The following is a 19,261-nucleotide window of genomic DNA, read 5'->3' as shown; positions in this document are numbered from 1 at the left end:
TGATGACACCCAGCTCTATCAATCCATGAAGTAAGATAACACACACCAATTAGTTAAACTGCAGGAATGTCTTAAAGACATAAAGACCTGGATGGCCGCTAACTTTTTGCTTCTTAATTCAAATAAAACTGAGGTTATTGTACTCGGCCCTGAAAATCTTAGAAATATGGTATCTAAGCAGATTCTTACTCTGGATGGCATTACCTTGGCCTCCAGTAACACTGTGAGGAACCTTGGAGTCATTTTTGACCAGGACATGTCCTTCAATGCACATATTAAACAAATATGTAAGACTGCTTTCTTCAATTTGTGCAACATCTCTAAAATTAGAAATATCCTGTCTCAGAATGACGCTGACGAACTAGGTAATGCATTTAGTACTTCTAGGCTGGACTACTGTAATTCATTATCATCAGGGAGTCCTAAAAACTCCCTTAAAGCCTTCAATTAATCCAAAATGCTGCAGCAAGAGTCCTGACAGGGACTAGAAAGAGAGAGCATATTTCTCCTGTTTTGGCTTCCCTTCATTGGCTTCCTGTTAAATCCAGAATTGAATTCAAAATCCTGCTCCTCACATACAAGGTCTTAAATAATCAGGCCCCATCTTATCTTAATGACCTTGTAGTACCATATCACCCTATTAGAGCACTTCGCTCTCGCTCTGCAGGCCTACTTGTTGTTCCTAGAGTATTTAAAAGTAGAATGGGAGGCAGAGCCTTCAGTTTTCAGGCCCCTCTTCTGTGGAACCAGCTTCCAGTTTGGATTCGGGAGACAGACACTATCTCTACTTTTAAGATTAAGCTTAAATCTTTCCTTTTTGCTAAAGCAAAAAGGGCTGGACCAGGTGACCTTGAATCCTCCCTTAGTTATGCTGCAATAGGCGTAGGCTGCTGGGGGATTCCCATGATGCATTGAGTTTTTCCTTTCCAGTCTCCTTTCTCACTCACTATGTGTTAATAGACCTCTGCATTGAATGAAACTTGTTATTAATCTCTGTTTCTCTTCCAGAGCATGTCTTTATCCTGTCTTCCTTCTCTCACCCCTACCGGTCGCAGCAGATGGTCCGCCCTTCCCTGAGCCTGGTTCTGCCGGAGGTTTCTTCCTGTTAAAAGGGAGTTTTTCCTTCCCACTGTGGCCAAAGTGCTTGCTCATAGTGGGTCATTTGATTGTTTGGTTTCCTCTGTATCTATTATTGTAGGGTCTACCTTACAATATAAAGCACCTTGAGGAGACTGTTGTTGTGATTTGGCGCTATATAAATAAAATTGAATTGAGTATAAGGTGCAATGTTCATAATGCACGATACGAGGTATCACACACTTAAGAAGAATTTGATTAACGATTTTAAATGCCTTTGCTATTAGTTTTTGGCATTGTCCATGTGTTTCTTAGTTTTAAACTACTTTTAAACTTTTTTCCCCCTTGTTTATTCTACTAAGAAATTAGTAGAAAAAAAAGAAATTCCTAGTTAAATGGTAAATGGCCTGTATTTATATAGCGCTTTACTAGTCCCTAAGGACCCCAAAGCGCTTTACATATCCAGTCATCCACCCATTCACACACACATTCACACACTGGTGATGACAAGCTACATTGTAGCCACAGCCACCCTGGGGTGCACTGACAGAGGCGAGGCTGCCGGACACTGGCGCCACCGGGCCCTCTGACCACCACCAGTAGGCAACGGGTGAAGTGTCTTGCCCAAGGACACAACAACCAAGACTAGTTGCTACATCTCTTTGTGATGGGTCAGCTTTTCTATCTGAAATGTGGCTGTTTGGAGCAATTCCCAAAGTGTTTGCACTACTTCCTCACCTCCCTGAAGCTTAGTTTGCCATCAAAGTCTTCATCCACTTCTTTGATCATATTTTTCAGGCCCAGGTGAGTCTGTGGAGCTCCCAGCTTCTCCATCATCAGCTTTAGCTCCATCAGGTCGATGAAGCCATCTTTCCCAGTGTCGTACCTACAAACCATGAAACCCACACAATGTCAGATTCAGTCAGCTGGGAGTATGAAGACACCACATTTAATTCACACAGTCATTATGTTTCCATATGTAAAAATGTTCAATGCAATCAGCTTAAAACATATCTGCACCTAACGTTTAACAATTTTTGAAAAGGAAAATTAAAAAGAAAATCCTCAAAGTCAGTCAACTAGTAACAGCACTGGTGAATAAAAGCAGCAGTATGTTAGGGATGCACCAACCACAGATTTTATAAAGCTGTGAATATATTGTTTGATCTCTTTAATCCAGTGTTTACTTTGTTATGTGACAGCAGTCTCATTCTCATTGTAAAGAATACAGCTTAAAAATTGTTTAAAAATAAACATTTAACAAGCTACTGTAATGGTACTTGAAAAACACCTGCCTATAATTTCTTCATCTATGCTCAATCCTCCAGGTAAGGAAATCCCAAAAAGTTGATTCCGTTGATTCTACACTACATCCAGATGAACAAAATCAACTTTTTGGGGCCTACCTATAATATACTTACCTCTAAATAGCACTTTTCCAGCCTTATTGACCACATGTCACATTTTTACCACAGCCAGTTTAGAATCACAAGTGCATGTCTTCAGAGTTTGAGAGGTAGCCGGTGTACCTGAAGCAAACCCATGCAGGTACAGGGGCCTCAGCTTTAGTTCGAACCAGGATGGCAGTTCTAACATCTGCATCACCATGCTGCCTAGCACCAAGAGCTTCTCCAGATGTTGCTCTGCTCATGCAGTGCATCATCAGCAGTAGCTCTGTTTGGGATTGAGGCCATCTGATCCAAGACAATATCAACAGTTAATTATTCTAAAAAATGCCGTATCCATTCTACCACTGGTGCTGCAAGCTAAAGTGCAAGCTTGAAGGATAAAAAGGAGCAATGTTCTTACACTTTCTCAAAAGCGTATCCTTACATTGGCATCTGTGTAAATCTGTAGAAAAATCTGCATCTGTAAAATGTATGAGACAAACTTCTTAATATGAATTATATAAAATTTCAGGTTTCTACTGTTATCACTTTTCTTGAATGACAATGTGTAAAATCACACTGTTAGACATCAGTAGATTACAGTTAACTGAGTTCTGTTATCTTACCCTTCCTAATTCAAGTGTATGAACCAAGCTGCAGTGGCTGCTATAGGACAAATGTGTTTTAGTCATGAGAGACCAGTAATATTAAATTATTTGAATTAATATCAATGCTTAGCAATAAATCCAGATAAAACTAATATGTGCCAGTTAAATATTTTTGCGTTATTTTAGGTTTTTTGAGTCACCTCTAAAACTCTGGCTGCTGTTCATCTGTAGTGGGTGTAGCCTGTTTACTTTAGCTATCAATATGCCAGGTATCCAGGGTTTTTGTTTTTTAACTCTGGAAGAGGCTGTAAAACTTTACGACAGGAGTCCCATAAGAATCGATGAATCAGTGAAGATTACTTCTGTCTGATGAAAGTGATAGTGACGGTGGGTTGCTGAGGATATCTTGAATTTTTCTGTCTGTAAGTGCTGCTATTTTTGCTGCTGTTGGCCAGCATTAATGGAACTGAAGTGCATCGAACATTGATAGACTCACACAGTATGACAATGTAATCAAACTGTTTGTCAGCGAAAAAGTGTGACTTTTAGGACACTTTACCTTAACATCAGCTGCATAAGCTGCTAGCTTATACAAGCTGTTGTTGAAAATTGAAAATTAATCTTCATGTATTTTTGGGACACTGCAACCGTTTCTGCTTGTGAGCATTGGTTGCACAATTGCAAGCCTCTGGAGGATCCTACACCTTGAGGTTCATGGGACTCCAAAAGGCACTAGCAGCTTTAAATATCTGTTTGCTGCTTTGTAATGACATTTTAACAGCTGCTCTCTTAATCTGATGAATTTGTCTGGCAAAAACCTTCCTCATTATGCCTTTATCTATGCAAACTCATCTGTGCTCTGAATCAGCCACAAATTTCTTCACAGTAAGATGATCATGCTTACATTTTTGTGAAATCTCTCATGTTTTCATACCTTCTCCAAGGCATTGCACTATTTGACACTTTTCTGGAACAGACAGCTTCTTTTTCTATTCCCATATTTTTTTAAACCTGTGGCATGCTTAATAACGTGAAACATCTTAACAGCTTAATAATGTGATTTTTTCCTTTAATTGGGCTCACATGACAAACTAATTATGGCAGGTGTCTGAGATTGATATCAGTGATTCAAGGAGCCGTGTGTGTATACACAATATGAGTTTAACTGAAAACAAAAAATGTAAAGTTTATATAAAGTTTATAACACTAAAATCCTATTTGCATAATAATTTGGTAAACTAAATGGTAAATGGCCTGTATTTGTATAGCACTTTACTTAGCCCCTAAGGATCCCAAATTATTTGAGGGGTGGTGGCTTCGCTGGATCCACTGTCCAGCCGCCGTGTGATGACCCTCCTCCGGGATCCCCCCCAACCAAGGAAATTACACCACTTTCAAGGCACTGCTACTGCAGTGTTACTTCCTCTCCGATGCAGAGGGCTGAGAAACTCCTCTCTCTCTCTGGCCTGGGTGATGGCACTTCTCTCGAGCTCATGGAGAGCATTCTGTCCTTGCTAGAAACGGATGACGGCGGATTCCTCTTCACTCACCTCTTCCTCTGACAGTTGCCAGCTCCAGTGCGAGCTGGCCTCGCCAACTCCCCGCTGCTGGCCACGAAGGATTACCGCTCACTCGCAGAAGAAGGGGATCACATTCTCCAGGCTAATAGGAGCTTTGGCATCCAGGCGATAGTCCCCAACTCACCGACGGCATCTCCGTGCCCCCACTGATTCTCCTGGGGGCCCCCGACTCATCGATGGTGGCTTGGATCGAGGCATGGCGGCACCACGGGAAAGGACTGTATTTTTACCAGCGTTTTGGTGCTGCAGCACAGCGCTGTCTACCACCTTGCAGTTTTAATGCCCAGGGAAACAAAGGAATAAGGAAAGGCTGCCCGACTCACACTCGGGAGATGTTTTCTGGTCGACTCCGGCTCCCAGAAGAGCCTCGGGAATTCTCGTGTCGTCTTTGCATACCTTTTTGTATGTTATTTAATTTTAAATAAAACAAATTAAGATTTCCCGCGTACTACTACAGGTAGCCCAAGTACAACGAGTGATACGCGTACCAGAGTTTGAGAACCACTGGCCTAGGCTATAAGAATATTGCCAACACCCTGAAACTGAGCTGCAGCACAGTGGCCAAGAACTCGCCATGGTTAACCAAAGAAGTTGAGTGCACGTGCTCAATGTCATATCCAGAGGTAGTCTTTTGAAAATAGATGTATGAGTGCTGCCAGCATTGCTGCAAAGGTTGAAGGCATGGAGGGTAAGCCTGCCAGTGCTCAGAAAATACGCCGCACACTGCATCAAATGGCTGTTGTCCCAGAAGGAAGCCTCTTCTAAAGCTAATGCACAAGAAAACCCGCGAACAGTTTGCTTGAGACAAGCAGACTAAGGACATGGATTACCTGTGTTCTGATGAGACCAAGACAAACGTATTTGGTTCAGATGGTGTCAAGGATGTGTGGCGGCAACCAGGTGAGGAGTACAAAGACAAGTGTGTCTTGCCTACAGTCAAGCATAGTGGTGGGATGTCATTGTTTGGGGCTGCATGAGTGCTGCCGGCACTTGGGAGCTACAGTTAATTGAGGGAACCATGAATGCCAACATGTACTGTGACATACTGAAGCAGAGCATGATCCCCTCCCTTCAGAAACTGAGCCACAGGGCAGTATTCCAATATGATAACAACCCCAAACTCACCTTCAAAAAGACCAGTTCCTTACTAAATAAACTTCGGGTAAAGGTACTTGACTGGCCAAGCATGTCTCCAGACTTAAACCCTACTGAGCATCTGTGCGGTATCCTCAAATGGAAGGTAGAGGAGTGCAAGGTCTCTAACCATCCACTAGCTCCATCATGTCAACATGGAGGAGTGAAAGAGGATTCCATTGGCACCCTGTGAAGCTCTAGTGAACTCCATGCCCAACAGAGTTAAGGCAGTGTTAGAAAATATTGGTGAACACACAAAATATTGATACAGTTTGGACATTTTCATTTAGGGGTGTACTCACTTTTGTTGCCAGTGGTTTAGACATTAATAGCTGTATGTTGAGTTATTTTAAGGTGATATCAAATTTACACTGTTATACAAGCTGTACACTGACTACTTTACATTGTATCAAAGTGTCATATATTCAATGTTGTCCCATGAAAAGATATAGTAAAATATTTACAAAAATGTGAGGGGTGTACTCACTTTTGTGAGATACTGTAGGTTCTTGCTCTCACCATAGCAATGATGCTGGCAGTTCAAAACTTGGAGTATCCCTTACACTTGTATTGAGGAAGAAAAATCACATGAATAACAGCCATACACCGCTCCACTGTGGCGCGCAGAAAACATCTCAGGTGGGATCTGCTTGTCATGCCAGTAATGTTGGAAACCACCAGGTTTATCAATGTTAAATTTTTTCCCCATTAGAGAAAACATATCTGGTCGGGTGCTTCGGGAGTGTGCTGACCAGCTTGCAGGCATCTTCATGGACATCCTAAATACATCACTGGACTCAGCTGTGGTACCTGCATGCCTTAAAACCACGAAAATCATCCCAGTGCCAAAGAAGTCCACTGTGTCCTGCCTCAATGACTACCGGCTGATGGCACTTACGCCTATCATCACAAAGTGCTTTGAGAGGCTGGTATTGAGGCACATGAAAATTCAGCTTCCACCGAATCTGTACCCGCTACAGTTTGCTTACCGCCCAAACCGCTCCATATATGATGCCATCTCGTCTGCTCTTCACCTTTCTCTCTCCCATCTCGACAAAAAGGACACTTATGTCAGAATGCTGTTTATTGACTTCAGCTCAGCATTCAACACAGTCATTCCCCAGAAGCAGTGTTGGGAAGGTTACTTTTAAAATGTATTCCACTACAGATTACAGAATACATGCCGCAAAATGTATTTTGTAACGTATTCTGTTATGTAATGTATTCTGAATACTTTGAATTACTTAATATATTATCAAGCTTTTTACAACTACATGAATGTACTATTGCTTTGTGATTTATTAGCTGGTATTGATACTCGCCATACCAATACCAGCTAGATTAAATCTTAATATAAATGAGTAACAGTAGGGTGGACATTAGGTAAGGCTGCACTTTTTGCAGTGATCTCGTACAGAAAACTATTCCACATGTATATAAAACAGGTCCGCAGCTCCAAACCGTAGTAAAGGGACCTCTGGCTAACATGTCGGGTTCCGTGTCGGGCTCATAGCTGAAAACTAGCTTTACTTTGTTGTCTGGCTCAACTTTGCTAGCGAGAGACAGAGAGCGGCATTGAAAGGCTGCTCCAATGGAACTTATTGTTTCAGAGGAAAACAGGAACACAGTGTACAGTCGAGTGTTAATAGCTTACTTACAGCTGGGCTCGTCAGGCACTCTTTTTGGCTGCAGTGGCTGTTATTATATTTACATGCTTCCCTCTCCTGTTTCTGGTCAGTGACAACTTGTACTCATTTCGACTCTCCTTTTTCTCCCTCCCTCGCGCTCACAGACACATAACAGGTATGGCAGTCCATTCTCTCTGCAGCAGGGACTACACTGCCCACGAGGCTACATTTTTTAGGGCTATGCCTGTAACACTCTGCCTATTGCCTTCATATTAAATAATTTTTCAAATTAATAAAAATATTTATTTATTTTATTTTAAAAATATTTCTTCACGTCATTTATGTGGGCCGCAGTAGAGGTGACGTGGGCCAGGAATAGCCTAACATATGAAACAGGAAAGACCGCCGTGTAATCCATTTATTTCAACAAAGTAACTGTATTCTGAATACTACCCTTTTAAACTGTAACTGTACCAGAATACAGTTACTCATATTTTGTATTTTAAATACGTAACACCGGTACATGTATTCCGTTACTCCCCAACATTGCCCAGAAGCTAGGAATAAACACCACTCTCTGCAATTGGATCTTGGAGTTCCTAACTGACAGGCCACTGAAGAAGGCCAGTCTCCCTGATCTCACATCATTTTACCAGGAAACCATTGAGAAACCATCTGCTGCTACATCACTATCTGGTACGGGAACTGCACCCTCACTGAAAAGCAGTCTCTGCAGCGGATAGTGAGGACAGCAGAGAGCATCACTGGAGGCCCTATCCCACCCATCTCCCAACTCTACGACAAACACATCATCCGACGTGCGAACAGCATAGAAAGGGACACTTTCCACCCCCTCACATGTTCTCCCTCTTTCCATCTGACAGACAGTTTCACAGCATTTAAACCATAACGACCAGACACTGCAAGAGCATCTTCCCCCAAGCAGTCAGAGCCCTCAACTCACTACCACCAAAGGACTGATATACACACATACACCTTTACAAAAACCTTAAAATACTCACCAAAAGACTCACAAATCCACTATAAACTGGACCTGGGAACAATATGCTTATTTGCACACTCAGTCACATAGTTACTGAACACACATCTAAATTATACTATATTTGCACATTTTGCATTGTCTATGCATTGTCTACAATATACTGAAAATAACTTGAACCTGGTATTCAATACTTATTGCACAACCCACTTTGTCTTGTCTTTGTTTATTGTACAGTAAGTACTGTATAGTTATCACGGTCAGATTTTGCCCATTCCTTTCTTCTTTAAATGTGAAGTGGTGTCGGAATTTTAAAGTAAGAAATGCATTCCTGCCCGTGCACTGATAGCTCTGTTGTGCTGGCTCTGGGTCCATTGTGTAACTGATACCACCAACATTAACAGAACGCTTACATTAGTGCCTCTTATTGCGTGTTTTGTTTGGGTTTTCAGCAATGCATGGAATTACAAAAATTAGAGAGGGGATAAAGAGGCGATAACCTAACATATGAAACAGGAAAAGACCCCTGTGTATTCCGTTTATTTCAACATAGTAACTGTATTCCGTTACAGTTACCGCTTAAATACAATTTAAATATTTAAGCGGTAAATGTAACGGAATACAGTTACTCATATTTTGTATTTTAAATATGTAACGCCGGTACATGTATTCTATTACTCCCCAACACTGACCATACAAAATATGATTTTTCTTGCCATTTTTCAAATGGTCTTAAACCTTTGATGGGGACTGTACATGTAGTTAGTGGGGTTATATTAATTGGTGGTTCTGCCTCTTTGTGTTAAGAATAAGACAGACTGACAACCTGTCTAGGACAATTCATGCCTCTTGCCCTATAGCAGTTGGCTCATGACCCTGAACTGGGAGAAAATATATGGATAAACCACTAAATGATTATAGTCACAACCACTAAATGCAAACTGCCTTGTCAATCATGGGTCATTTGTAATGTAAGTGTGAGGCTTCATAGACAGATCCACTCCTTTATTGTTTTCAAAACATAATGACACTGCAGAAATACCAAGTTCTAAACTTTAGAACAACAGTTTACAAACTAATAGGTGACAATTATTGTCATTTGCCATCTATGGGGAACAAAGGAGAAAAGTAGCATGAGCAGAATGAATCGCATTTTAATATAAAATAAACAAGACTCTACAGACAATACTGCACGAACCTTTAGTTTATTTAATATACTTTGATAATTTGTTATTGAAGAAGAATGAGACAGTTACACCAATTTTAGGTGCTGCCCTATATGATTATCAGGGCACAAATTAATAAAGTAACCCAAAGAAAGTGGGGGGAAACAACAGAATCCACCCCCAGAAGGTTAGGGGTAGGCCAGGCGAGATTCTGGCATTAAACATTCATAAAAACATTCATAAAAACAGGTAAAATACGTATTTTAATAGGAGTTAAATTATACAGGATGATAACACACAGCGATCCATCTGTGTCATTTTAAGATGTCAACAAAATCCGAAGGGTCCACACACTAAATGATCCCCTGTCATTTTGTCTAATTCGGTCTTTTAGCTCCATTGCGTTAATTTTTCTGGCATACTGTGTTTGTGCCTAAAGCGCATTGTTTATTTATGTCATCTTTGGAGATGTTCGGCGTCAGTGTGTCGTCTCCCGAGGGAGCGGCACTGACCTTAAGAAATCCTCCATCTGAGCACGATACATCACTACAAAGACACCGGTTTAACGTGCAGAGTGTTTGCACAGAGGCGCTAAATCAGTCGACACGATGACAGCCAGCCTGCACCTTGGCTAATCTCATGATCCAGCCGTGCACGCTCGTTCGCCCCCATTCTCTGCGACTGAGAACAACAGCCGTGACTGCCATGTTTAAAGAGACAAAACAAACAATTGGTGCAGTCTTACCGCTTGAACATTCCCTCCATATCCTTAATCTGCTTGCGGGAGAACTCTTTGAACTCGGTGTAAGGGTTGAAGACCCGGGTCGCTCGTGGTGCAGCGTTGCCCTCGTTGATGTCCAGCCTACGCGTCAGTTTGGCGGATAGCTCGGATGATGAATCTCCACAGGCAGCATCTGACCCCTGCGGTTTGGGTCGGACAGGGCTCTGTTCGGGCTCGGGCCTCGGTACGGCCTCCTGTGTAGCAGAAAGCCGCGATTGCAGCTTTCGTGCGAGCTCTTCAGATGCCATGACGAGGATGGAACCCTACTTTGTGAGGCTGTCAGAGAGGATGGAGCGCGAGTGCTACCACCGTTAAAGTGCGTGCACCCGTTAACGAGATACACAAAAGTGCTTCCGGTTGAACTTCAGAATAAATTTTTCTGCGTTTGTACATGTTTGCAAAATGAGCCGATTACTCGCTCCCTAAATGAATGCTAGCAAATGTCTTGGCTGGCTGCTATGTCTGGCGTCATCTTTTATTGCCTTGGTGTCTTGCTTTAGCAAACACAAGGAGACAACTCACAATTATGCTGGTTTAAACTGAAGTAATTCAGAAGACGCTAATATCCGGGAAAGCCGCTTTATTGTTTAAGTGCGTGGGCAAAGTTAGGTGAACAGTTTCCCGTTATGTCTGATCTAGACTTCTGGGGGAGCCTTTGTACAGTCTTCTCTACGTCGCTGCCCACCAGAGGCGGTCCTAGCCTGTTTGGTGCCCTGGGCTAATGCGCCCTCTCGACGGGGGCACCTTGCCAACTGTGACTTGTGAAAATAATCTTTTTATATTTGTTATTAAACTTAGTTATGTTTGGTTAATGTTTTATATGGAATCATACCTATGTGACAAATACATAATACTACATAATACTTTGAACTTGTGTTACTCTCACCTTGATTAACAACACTAAAGACAATGCATCATTAGAATACAAAGAGACTGCACCAATCACTGAGAGAAACCTTTCCTCTAGTCATGCAATTTATTGTTTCACAAATTTGCAAAGTTATGTGTTGATGTACTTTTTCTTAACTTCATCTGCACAATTGTTACACTAGTTCCAGTGGCTGTAATGCTATGATATATTTTATTAGTCCTTACTATCAGCTTGCTAAACATAAGGATACCTCACAGGTCCTGATGATTTGGTCTTGTTGAACAAGTTATGAATATTGTGGGGCATTTGTTTGCTTTTTTAAAAAAAATTATTTGTACAGTTCTGAGGTAAAATGAGTATTTAAATATAAGAATGTTTAGTTTAATAAAAAGGTGATTTAATGGTTTACTTGAAGGGGATTTCTGATTCCTATTGCTCTTTTTTTCCAGAATATATATATATATATATATATATATATATATATATATATATATATATATATATATATGTCGCGACTGGGGCAGCAGTCGTGCGGAGGTGAGAAGGAGGATCCAAATAGCAGACTGGTGCAAGACCAGGACCAGGACCAAAAACGGAGGCCCCAGAGTCCCAAACAAAACGTCCACAACATACATTCAGGTGGCCGGCCCGGGGGCCGATAGCACAGAAGGCCAGGATGAGACAGTCCAGAGGGCCAGCCGTGAAGAAGTCATGGTGGCGCACAAACAGTTCAGGAGGCCAGCCACGCGGGAGGCGGTGGCGGCACGCAAACAGTTTAGGAGGCCGGCCACGCGGAAGGCACGGACCGGATGGCGGCATGCCAGCAGCAGTACCAGGCAAGGATGAGGAGGAGGATGAGGCTGAAGCTGCATCTGAGGCTGAAGCCGGACCAGGTGAAGCTGAAGCTGCAGGCGGGGATGACGCTGATGATGATACTGCTGCCGGCGAGGATGATGCTGATGATGATGCTGCTTCCGGCGAGGAAGATGCTGATGATGATGCTGCTGATGATGCTGCTTCCGGCAAGGAAGATGCTGCTGCTGATGATGCTGCAGGCGAGGATGATGTGGATGAGGGTGATTTTTCTTTCTTTTTCTCTCTTTTTTTTTTTTTTTTTTTGCCTGTCCCGTTTGGCTCTTTTGCCATCAGAATTATTGTCTAAAGGCAAAGAAAGATGCCCAATGGATTTACTTTACCAAATGGACCATCCCAGCCTTGCCGTAATGGTCTATTTGATTCACCTTTTATTGTTTATTTTATTTTTTATTTTCATTTGCTAGATACGGGACAGACTTGAATGAGGAAAAGAAAAGGGAGAAAGAAAGAGGAAAAAAAAAAAAAACAGCAGAGAAGAGGGACGGGGATAAAGGGCAAAAAACAAAAACCAACAAAATAAGCAGACAAAAATACATATATCAATCACCTGGATCACCTGTTGAGAAAGAAAAAAGAAAACAAGCATTTAACAAGGGATAAACAACATCATGATGATCTATGGGAATATAACAGTAAATACTAAGTGTTAAACATTATTGTGCAGCACATAATATCGACAGCGCACAGTGTGCTTTAAGGTAGGAGCTAAAAAAGGTGTAGTTTGTGTGTGTGAGCACCCGTGTGTACACCTGTGAGGGATGAGGCTGATGCTGACGCTGTGGATGAGGCTGCAGGCTAGGGGGACTGAGGAGCCCGTCCAGCCACCACATGCGCTGCAGGCGGGGATGAGGCTGACGCTGCAGGCGTGGATGTGGATGAAGGCGCGGAGGCTGGACCAGACGAGGATGAAAGCACAGAGGCTGGACCAGGCGTGCGAGCCGCAGGTGGTGGCGCTGCAGGCAACAGCGTGGGAGCCGCAGGTGGTGGTGCTGCAGGCGACGGCGTGGGAGCCGCAGGTGGTGGCTGGACGGGCTCCTTGGCCCCCCCAGCAAAAGCAGCAGGCTGAGGCAGTTCCTCGGACCCCTCAGAGAAAACAGTCACAGAACCAGCAGGCACGTGGGCCTCTGGTACACACGAAACAAAACCAGCAGGCTTGTGGGTCTCTGGCACACACAGAGCAAAACCAGTAGGCACGTGGGCCCCTGGCACACACAGAGCAAAACCAGTAGGCACGTGGGCCCCTGGCACACATAAGGAAGACTGCAGTTGCGCGGAGCACTGACCCTGCTCAGGCAGCGACAGCCGGGTGCAGTCCTCAACTGGCTTCTTAGCCTCCAGGGGTCCAGAGTCAGGTGAGGGCTGCAATTCAGCCTCTGGGGAGGCCCTGGAGCAAGTAACAGTCTGAAAACTAGCCAGTTCATGAGGAAATATGTCAGTATTAATATGTTTGTCTCTCTGCTCGAGGTGAGCACTAGAAAAACAGTCCAAAATGGGCGGGGTAGGCACAGCCTCCTGAAGAGGGGCAAGCGAAGACTGTGACTGAGCAATTAACTGTGCTACTGACTGCTCTATGGACTGCCATAGAGGTTGTAATGATGCTAGTTGTGATGGTGGCTGAGAGGCTGACTGAGCTAATGGCTGCTGAGCAGCTAACTGAATTGATGGCTGAACAGGTTGTACTGACAGACATGGAGCAGGTAAAGTGGGGAAATCACTGGGAGTGCCATCCCCTGTCACGAAACACTCAGCCCCAGAGTACAAAGTCAGAAATAACACGATCAGTTTCCTGTATACTCACCACAGCCTGGCGCGCTGAAGTGCCAAACTCCGGGATGACAGTGGCGGAGGTGCAAGTGAGTTTTATTTACGGTGAATAATAACCAAGGTGCGTGCAGAACTGAACATAAACCTAAACTGGGAAAACTAACACAAAAGGAGGACACGGGGCGAGGAGCAGAGAGACACGGTGAAACACAAAATAATGCTGAGTACACAGAGGATGAATACAGACGACGCGACAAGGAACACAGGTGGGAGACACAGCTGGACCTGATTAGTCTGACGAGACAGGGGAACACTAATACCAGGGACCAACAGAGGGAGCACCAACCCAGAAACCCAGCATTCAAAACACAAATAATAATAATGGATTTATATATATAGCGCTTCTCAAGGCACCCAAAGCGCTTTACAATTCCACTATTCATTCACTATCGCATTCACACACTGGTCGAGGCAGCTACAGTTGTAGCCACAGCTGTCCTGGGGCAGACTGACAGACTGCCATTTCACACCATCGGCCCCTCTGGCCATCACCAGTAGGTGAAGTGTCTTGCCCAAGGCCAGAGAGCCCAGGGATCGAACCGGCGACCTTCCGGTTACAGATACGCTTCCCAACCCCCTGAGCCACGGTTTGTCCCAATGTTTCACATACTTTACCAGTTGACAATAAATAAATAAATAAATACAAATTTGGGACCTTTTTCTTCTCCTGGGTCACCACTAATTATTGTGGTCAGTTTTTTGTTTTGTTTTCTCCTCAGAGGCAGGCATACTTGTTCATATGGGTATGAACAAGCCCCTAAAATAATCCATGTTCAGTGTCAGCCTAATTACTACTCATGTTATGAGTGTTAATTAGATGCTCATAATCTGTAGTTGCAGTATTTCAGCTTCTACCTAGCCCCACAGAAGGAGCATAAGCGGAGTAACCTTTTTTTAAATGACAAATAATTTCAAATGCAATGGTTCTATCAGTTTAGCAAATATCAGCAAACACACAAACTGTTTTTGCGCAGTTTGTCGCACTCTGCGTTTGCTAGCTCGGGTAGAGCTGCTTCCTAGAGAGAGAAAAAGAGTACAAGGTAACTTCACTCAGAGATGGAGAAAGATGGAAGAGGAGAGGAGAGGTAATATTTAAAGGAAGGACTGCTCAGTGGTAATTAATAAACTGGAAATTTAAAGTTTGTAAGTTCTCATTTTTAAATCAGATATTGGATCTGACTATGAAGTTTAGTTATGTTTTTTCATATTTTGAAAATCATGTTCAGTTTGAACATGATTTGGGATAAACAGGTTAGGTTGTTGTGATGGATTTAAAGTAAGGAATAGTGTGCTGGGTTGGTGTACAGCAGCAGCTGTAGTGTTCCTGTTGTTCCTGTTGCAAAAAGGGTATCAAAGATTGATTTGATGATGCTTAGATCCATTCACTCAATTCCACCTTCATACCAACTTTATATGTCTAGTATAAAGACAGCAACAGTGTAGTGTCAGTGTAGGGGAGGGAAATCAGCCAAGACAGCTCATGAAACATCTTCTTACACCTCTTTAAATTCAGACATCCCTTTTCCCCATGCTTAGCCAACCAATACAACCAATTTTAGGGTTTTTCCACCTCCTGAATCCCATTGTAACCCCTGACCGTACTCATTTGCTGTTTCAATTAGGAGGCAAAGTCAGCATCTAGAATATAGGCAACAGAAAACAGAGCCCTTTTTTCTCCTTATTTTTCACTACTCCTATTCTATATAATTGATTGAAGCTAAATGACTTCATTAGAATTAAAATTTAGACTTAATTTTTTGGGTTTTGCTTACCTGGATGATTGAACATGCATGTTTTCATTAAGAGAAATAAAGTTAGTGCTTTAATCACTTAGTGATTTGCTCAACTGTATGAAGCCTGTTGACATAGTGAAAGATTTTTTTTAATGTTAGAAGACAACTAATAATGGTCATGAATATGAATAATGGCAAGGAGGTTTTCTAAAGACAAGATATATAGATATATAGAGAAATAGCTATCTATCTATGAATGTTTTTAAATACTTCTAGTAGTTACCCGTGTTTCCATTGTAACTCCAGCCACTCCAATAAATCGCTGGAGCTGAGCTGTGATGTCATCACGCCCGCGTCCTCTCGTGGAAGTCTAGACTCCCGAGTGAACTTACTAAGTACAAACTAGCAAATAGGGAAATTGCGTACTTTAGTTGGTCAGATTTTTATTACGTTGCACTTCTTAGCCCTTGTGATTTTTCCGACACACATTTCCTCGACCTTGATCTTCTTTGATGTTTTCGATCGAGGTTATGGAAAGGTGGATAAGAGTTACGTTTTGGACTGCTTGTCGTCAGCACTACCGGAAGTTGAAACATGAAACTCATCGACGGTGAAGCGGAAGAATGACAGTCGGTGTGATACATATGTTTCTGTGTGTCAAGTCCTTAATGATACTGGACAAATTTGAAAATTTGAAAACCTAAAAGGAAACGGCATACTGCATGCGTTAAGCTACTTTCCTGGACAACGTGTGGTCGGGAGACGAACGATAAGACGGTGGTATGTCTTATTGTATTTTATGTGTAGTTTGCATGATTGTTAGCTATGAGACAGTGGCATTTGCAGAAGAGACGCAGACGCTATATGTAGTCTAAGCAGAGTTATTATATTCTTAGAAATACCAAAATATGTCTAAATAAATATGAAGGCTATCACAAAGGGGGCTGGTGACGTGTTAAATAAAGACATCTTGTGGAATTTGGTGAGAAACAGTATTTCGTTTCAGGCTGGGTAACACCATACGAAATGACAATAAACGTCTTGAGTCTTAAGAAAACAAATGCATGTAGATGTATGCAGATGTAAGATTGTTTTTGCATCAGTTGTGTGACTTTATGCTTTAACTGTTAACAGAAAACTTCCCGAGACAAAGAAGCAGCAGAAAAGGATGAATCTCCTCCCCCACAGGTTGGTGATTAACTGAACCTTGATGCCTAGTGACTTAAAGGCCCTGGCATAGTAGTGGGGATGTACGATATATCGAATATAATCGATATATTTCTATGTACGATGGTTAAAATGGCATATCTTAAGCTGTCCTGCAGATAATTCACTGTGAGTTATTTTTCTCCCACACAGTGCAAATGCATCATTAATTCCCCCCTCCCAACTGGAAAATTTTTCTACCCAGCACACTGTTTATATACTATGTCTTTTTATATACTACCATATAGGGAAAAATATGGCGATAGCGGGAGTTTCAGAGCGAGGGAATGAGACTCACTGTCATTTGGATTCACTGCTAAATGTAACAGTACTGTCAATTTAGAGCAGGTCACTTACTAACCGGAAGGTTGGTCGTCCAATCCCAGTCTGCCCAGTCTGCATGTCCCAGATAATCTGGGACTCTCCACCATTTGACCTTAGAACTGAAGAAGCTTCTCGGATGAGAGGTGAAACGTCTTCAAGTAACTTAAAGAAGTCCAGACGCTTTTCTTTGCAAGCTCCTTTGACTACTTCTATAAACTCTATTTATTATAACTGTATTTATTATAGTAGCAACAGCACCCCCCTTAGTCAGTGTGCAATATCACTGATCAAATGGCACCTCACTCTGTGTGTGTGTGCATGCGTGCGTGTTGCCAAAAGAGGATCAACAAGCTACTGAATCATGGAGTGTACTTATGTACTTACTGATTTACACACTGCTTCTGCATTTCGGCTTGTTAAATAAGTAGTGGAAGGTGTGTAAACTGCTAGGACATGTCATAACTTAGGACCAGTGACTACATGTGTAGTCACTGGAAAGTTAGTTTCATCTTTATGTCAGCACTCATAGAAACAGGCTTTGCTAAATGTTTCTGTTGAGTGTGTGAAAAATGTGCAAGAAGTTGAGGTATATTAGGCTGTGTAGAGACATTGTCCATACAATAGTTGATGTGACTATTTTCCACAATGGGATGTAGTAAAGAACCACCATCTACTTGTGGCGAATGTTAATGCAAATGCAAAGTATTATGCAGAATAATATTAATATGCTGTTAATCGTTTTATGAATTTCACTTTTTTGTAAACGACGACTGGTGTCATTCATTTAAACTGGTTCATATTTCCATTGTTTTCTTTGTTTGTAATAAAGACCCAACAGAATTCTTAGGAACCTTGCAGGAAGTTTCTCAGAGCAAAAGTAGACAGGTTTCATTTGTGTTTATATTAATTGTGTGCAGTTGCGTAAAAGTCAGTGCTTTGGAGGTGTAATAACTTATATCTGCTGCAATATGCAAACAACAGCTTGTTCCTACATGTTATTCCTTAGCGTGATTATCAGATTAAGTAAGCAGCAAAGTAATGAAAGCAAGTTGTGCTTGAAATGTTGTTCTCTGTGCATTTGTATTTTATTAAGGTTGTAAGCAACAGCTGAACTAATCGGCATGATGCATTATTTTTTCCAGACAGATGAGTCATCTACTCAAAACATGGAGGATGTGGCAGATGGGAATGGAGGCTGCACCCTGGCCAGTCTCTGGTTTTTACTGCAGGAAGTTTACTACCTCAAACTCTTTAGAACCAGGTCCACACTTCAGTTCATTTTCTCAGTTATTGTCTCTTAAATGCAATATCAGTCAGTTGTTTGGTAGTAATGTCACAGTACTTTGTAGAACAGTACAATGATGGTATTTCCTTGTTACAAAATAAGGCCTACAATATGGGCCTTTTGCCCTTTCATTTTTTACAAAGTTGTTTTACATTGTACATTGTTGTTGTACATCACTTAGCCGTAAAAGACTGGGGTGTTCTTGTTACCCTACTGGGTGGGAGGGCGACATGAACACCCAAGTTTATGAATACAATAACTCGGGTGGAGTTTCAAATGGATACCCTAGGTATACAGCACTGTGCAAAAGTTTTAGGCTGGTGAGAAAAAATGCTGTAAACAAAGAATGCTTTCAAAAATGAAAGTGTTAATCAAAAGTGCCGATGCTTCCATCCAGCAGACGCTTTCACAGCATCGGGTCCCGATCCTCCAGACTGCGAAATAGCTTTTTCCCGCAAGCCATCAATCTCACTACCGGCTCTCCCACCACACACACACACACACACACACACACACACACACACACACACACACACACACACACACACACACACACACACACACACACACACACACACACACACACACACACACACACAAAAACAAACAAACAAACTGTTAACTGACTCTATTGCACTCCCCGTACACTGCCTTTGTAATGCAGATGCTGCTTATGGACAGTCATTACTCTCAAAAATTCTGCTCATGTTTACAAGTTGCTACACTGGTCACTTTAAATCACTTCAAGGTGACCTTAAGCGTCAAACTGTAAATTGTAAA

The 19,261-nt window shown here is 42.2% G+C and overlaps 2 protein-coding genes across 3 annotated transcripts in view; one reads left to right on the top strand and one right to left on the bottom strand.

Moving 5' to 3' along the window:
* efhd1 (EF-hand domain family, member D1) overlaps positions 1-10,705 on the bottom strand; it is a 28,321-nt gene extending 17,616 nt beyond the window's left edge. The window contains exons 1-2 of the mRNA XM_040036472.1: positions 10,327-10,705; positions 1,816-1,963 (exon numbers count right to left, since the gene is read on the bottom strand). Of these exons, the coding sequence (XP_039892406.1) occupies positions 1,816-1,963; positions 10,327-10,610 (432 nt within the window). The 5' untranslated portion in view covers positions 10,611-10,705. The remainder of the gene's footprint in view (positions 1-1,815; positions 1,964-10,326) is intronic.
* Positions 10,706-16,026: 5,321 nt separating this feature from the next.
* Positions 16,027-19,261, top strand: part of nlrx1 (NLR family member X1) — a 36,765-nt gene continuing 33,530 nt past the window's right edge. The window contains exons 1-3 of one of the 2 annotated variants that reach the window (XM_040036469.1): positions 16,027-16,446; positions 16,801-16,854; positions 18,339-18,457. In XM_040036469.1, coding sequence (XP_039892403.1) covers positions 16,835-16,854; positions 18,339-18,457 — 139 coding nt within the window. In that variant the 5' untranslated portion in view covers positions 16,027-16,446; positions 16,801-16,834. The remainder of the gene's footprint in view (positions 16,447-16,800; positions 16,855-18,338; positions 18,458-19,261) is intronic. The other variant, XM_040036468.1, reaches the window with a different exon arrangement.

This window comes from Simochromis diagramma, unplaced genomic scaffold (assembly GCF_900408965.1).
Source record: "Simochromis diagramma unplaced genomic scaffold, fSimDia1.1 OVJJ01000324.1, whole genome shotgun sequence".
Lineage (NCBI taxonomy): Eukaryota > Metazoa > Chordata > Actinopteri > Cichliformes > Cichlidae > Simochromis > Simochromis diagramma.
Note: the sequence above shows the minus strand (reverse complement) of the source record. Positions and strands in the feature narration are given on the sequence as shown.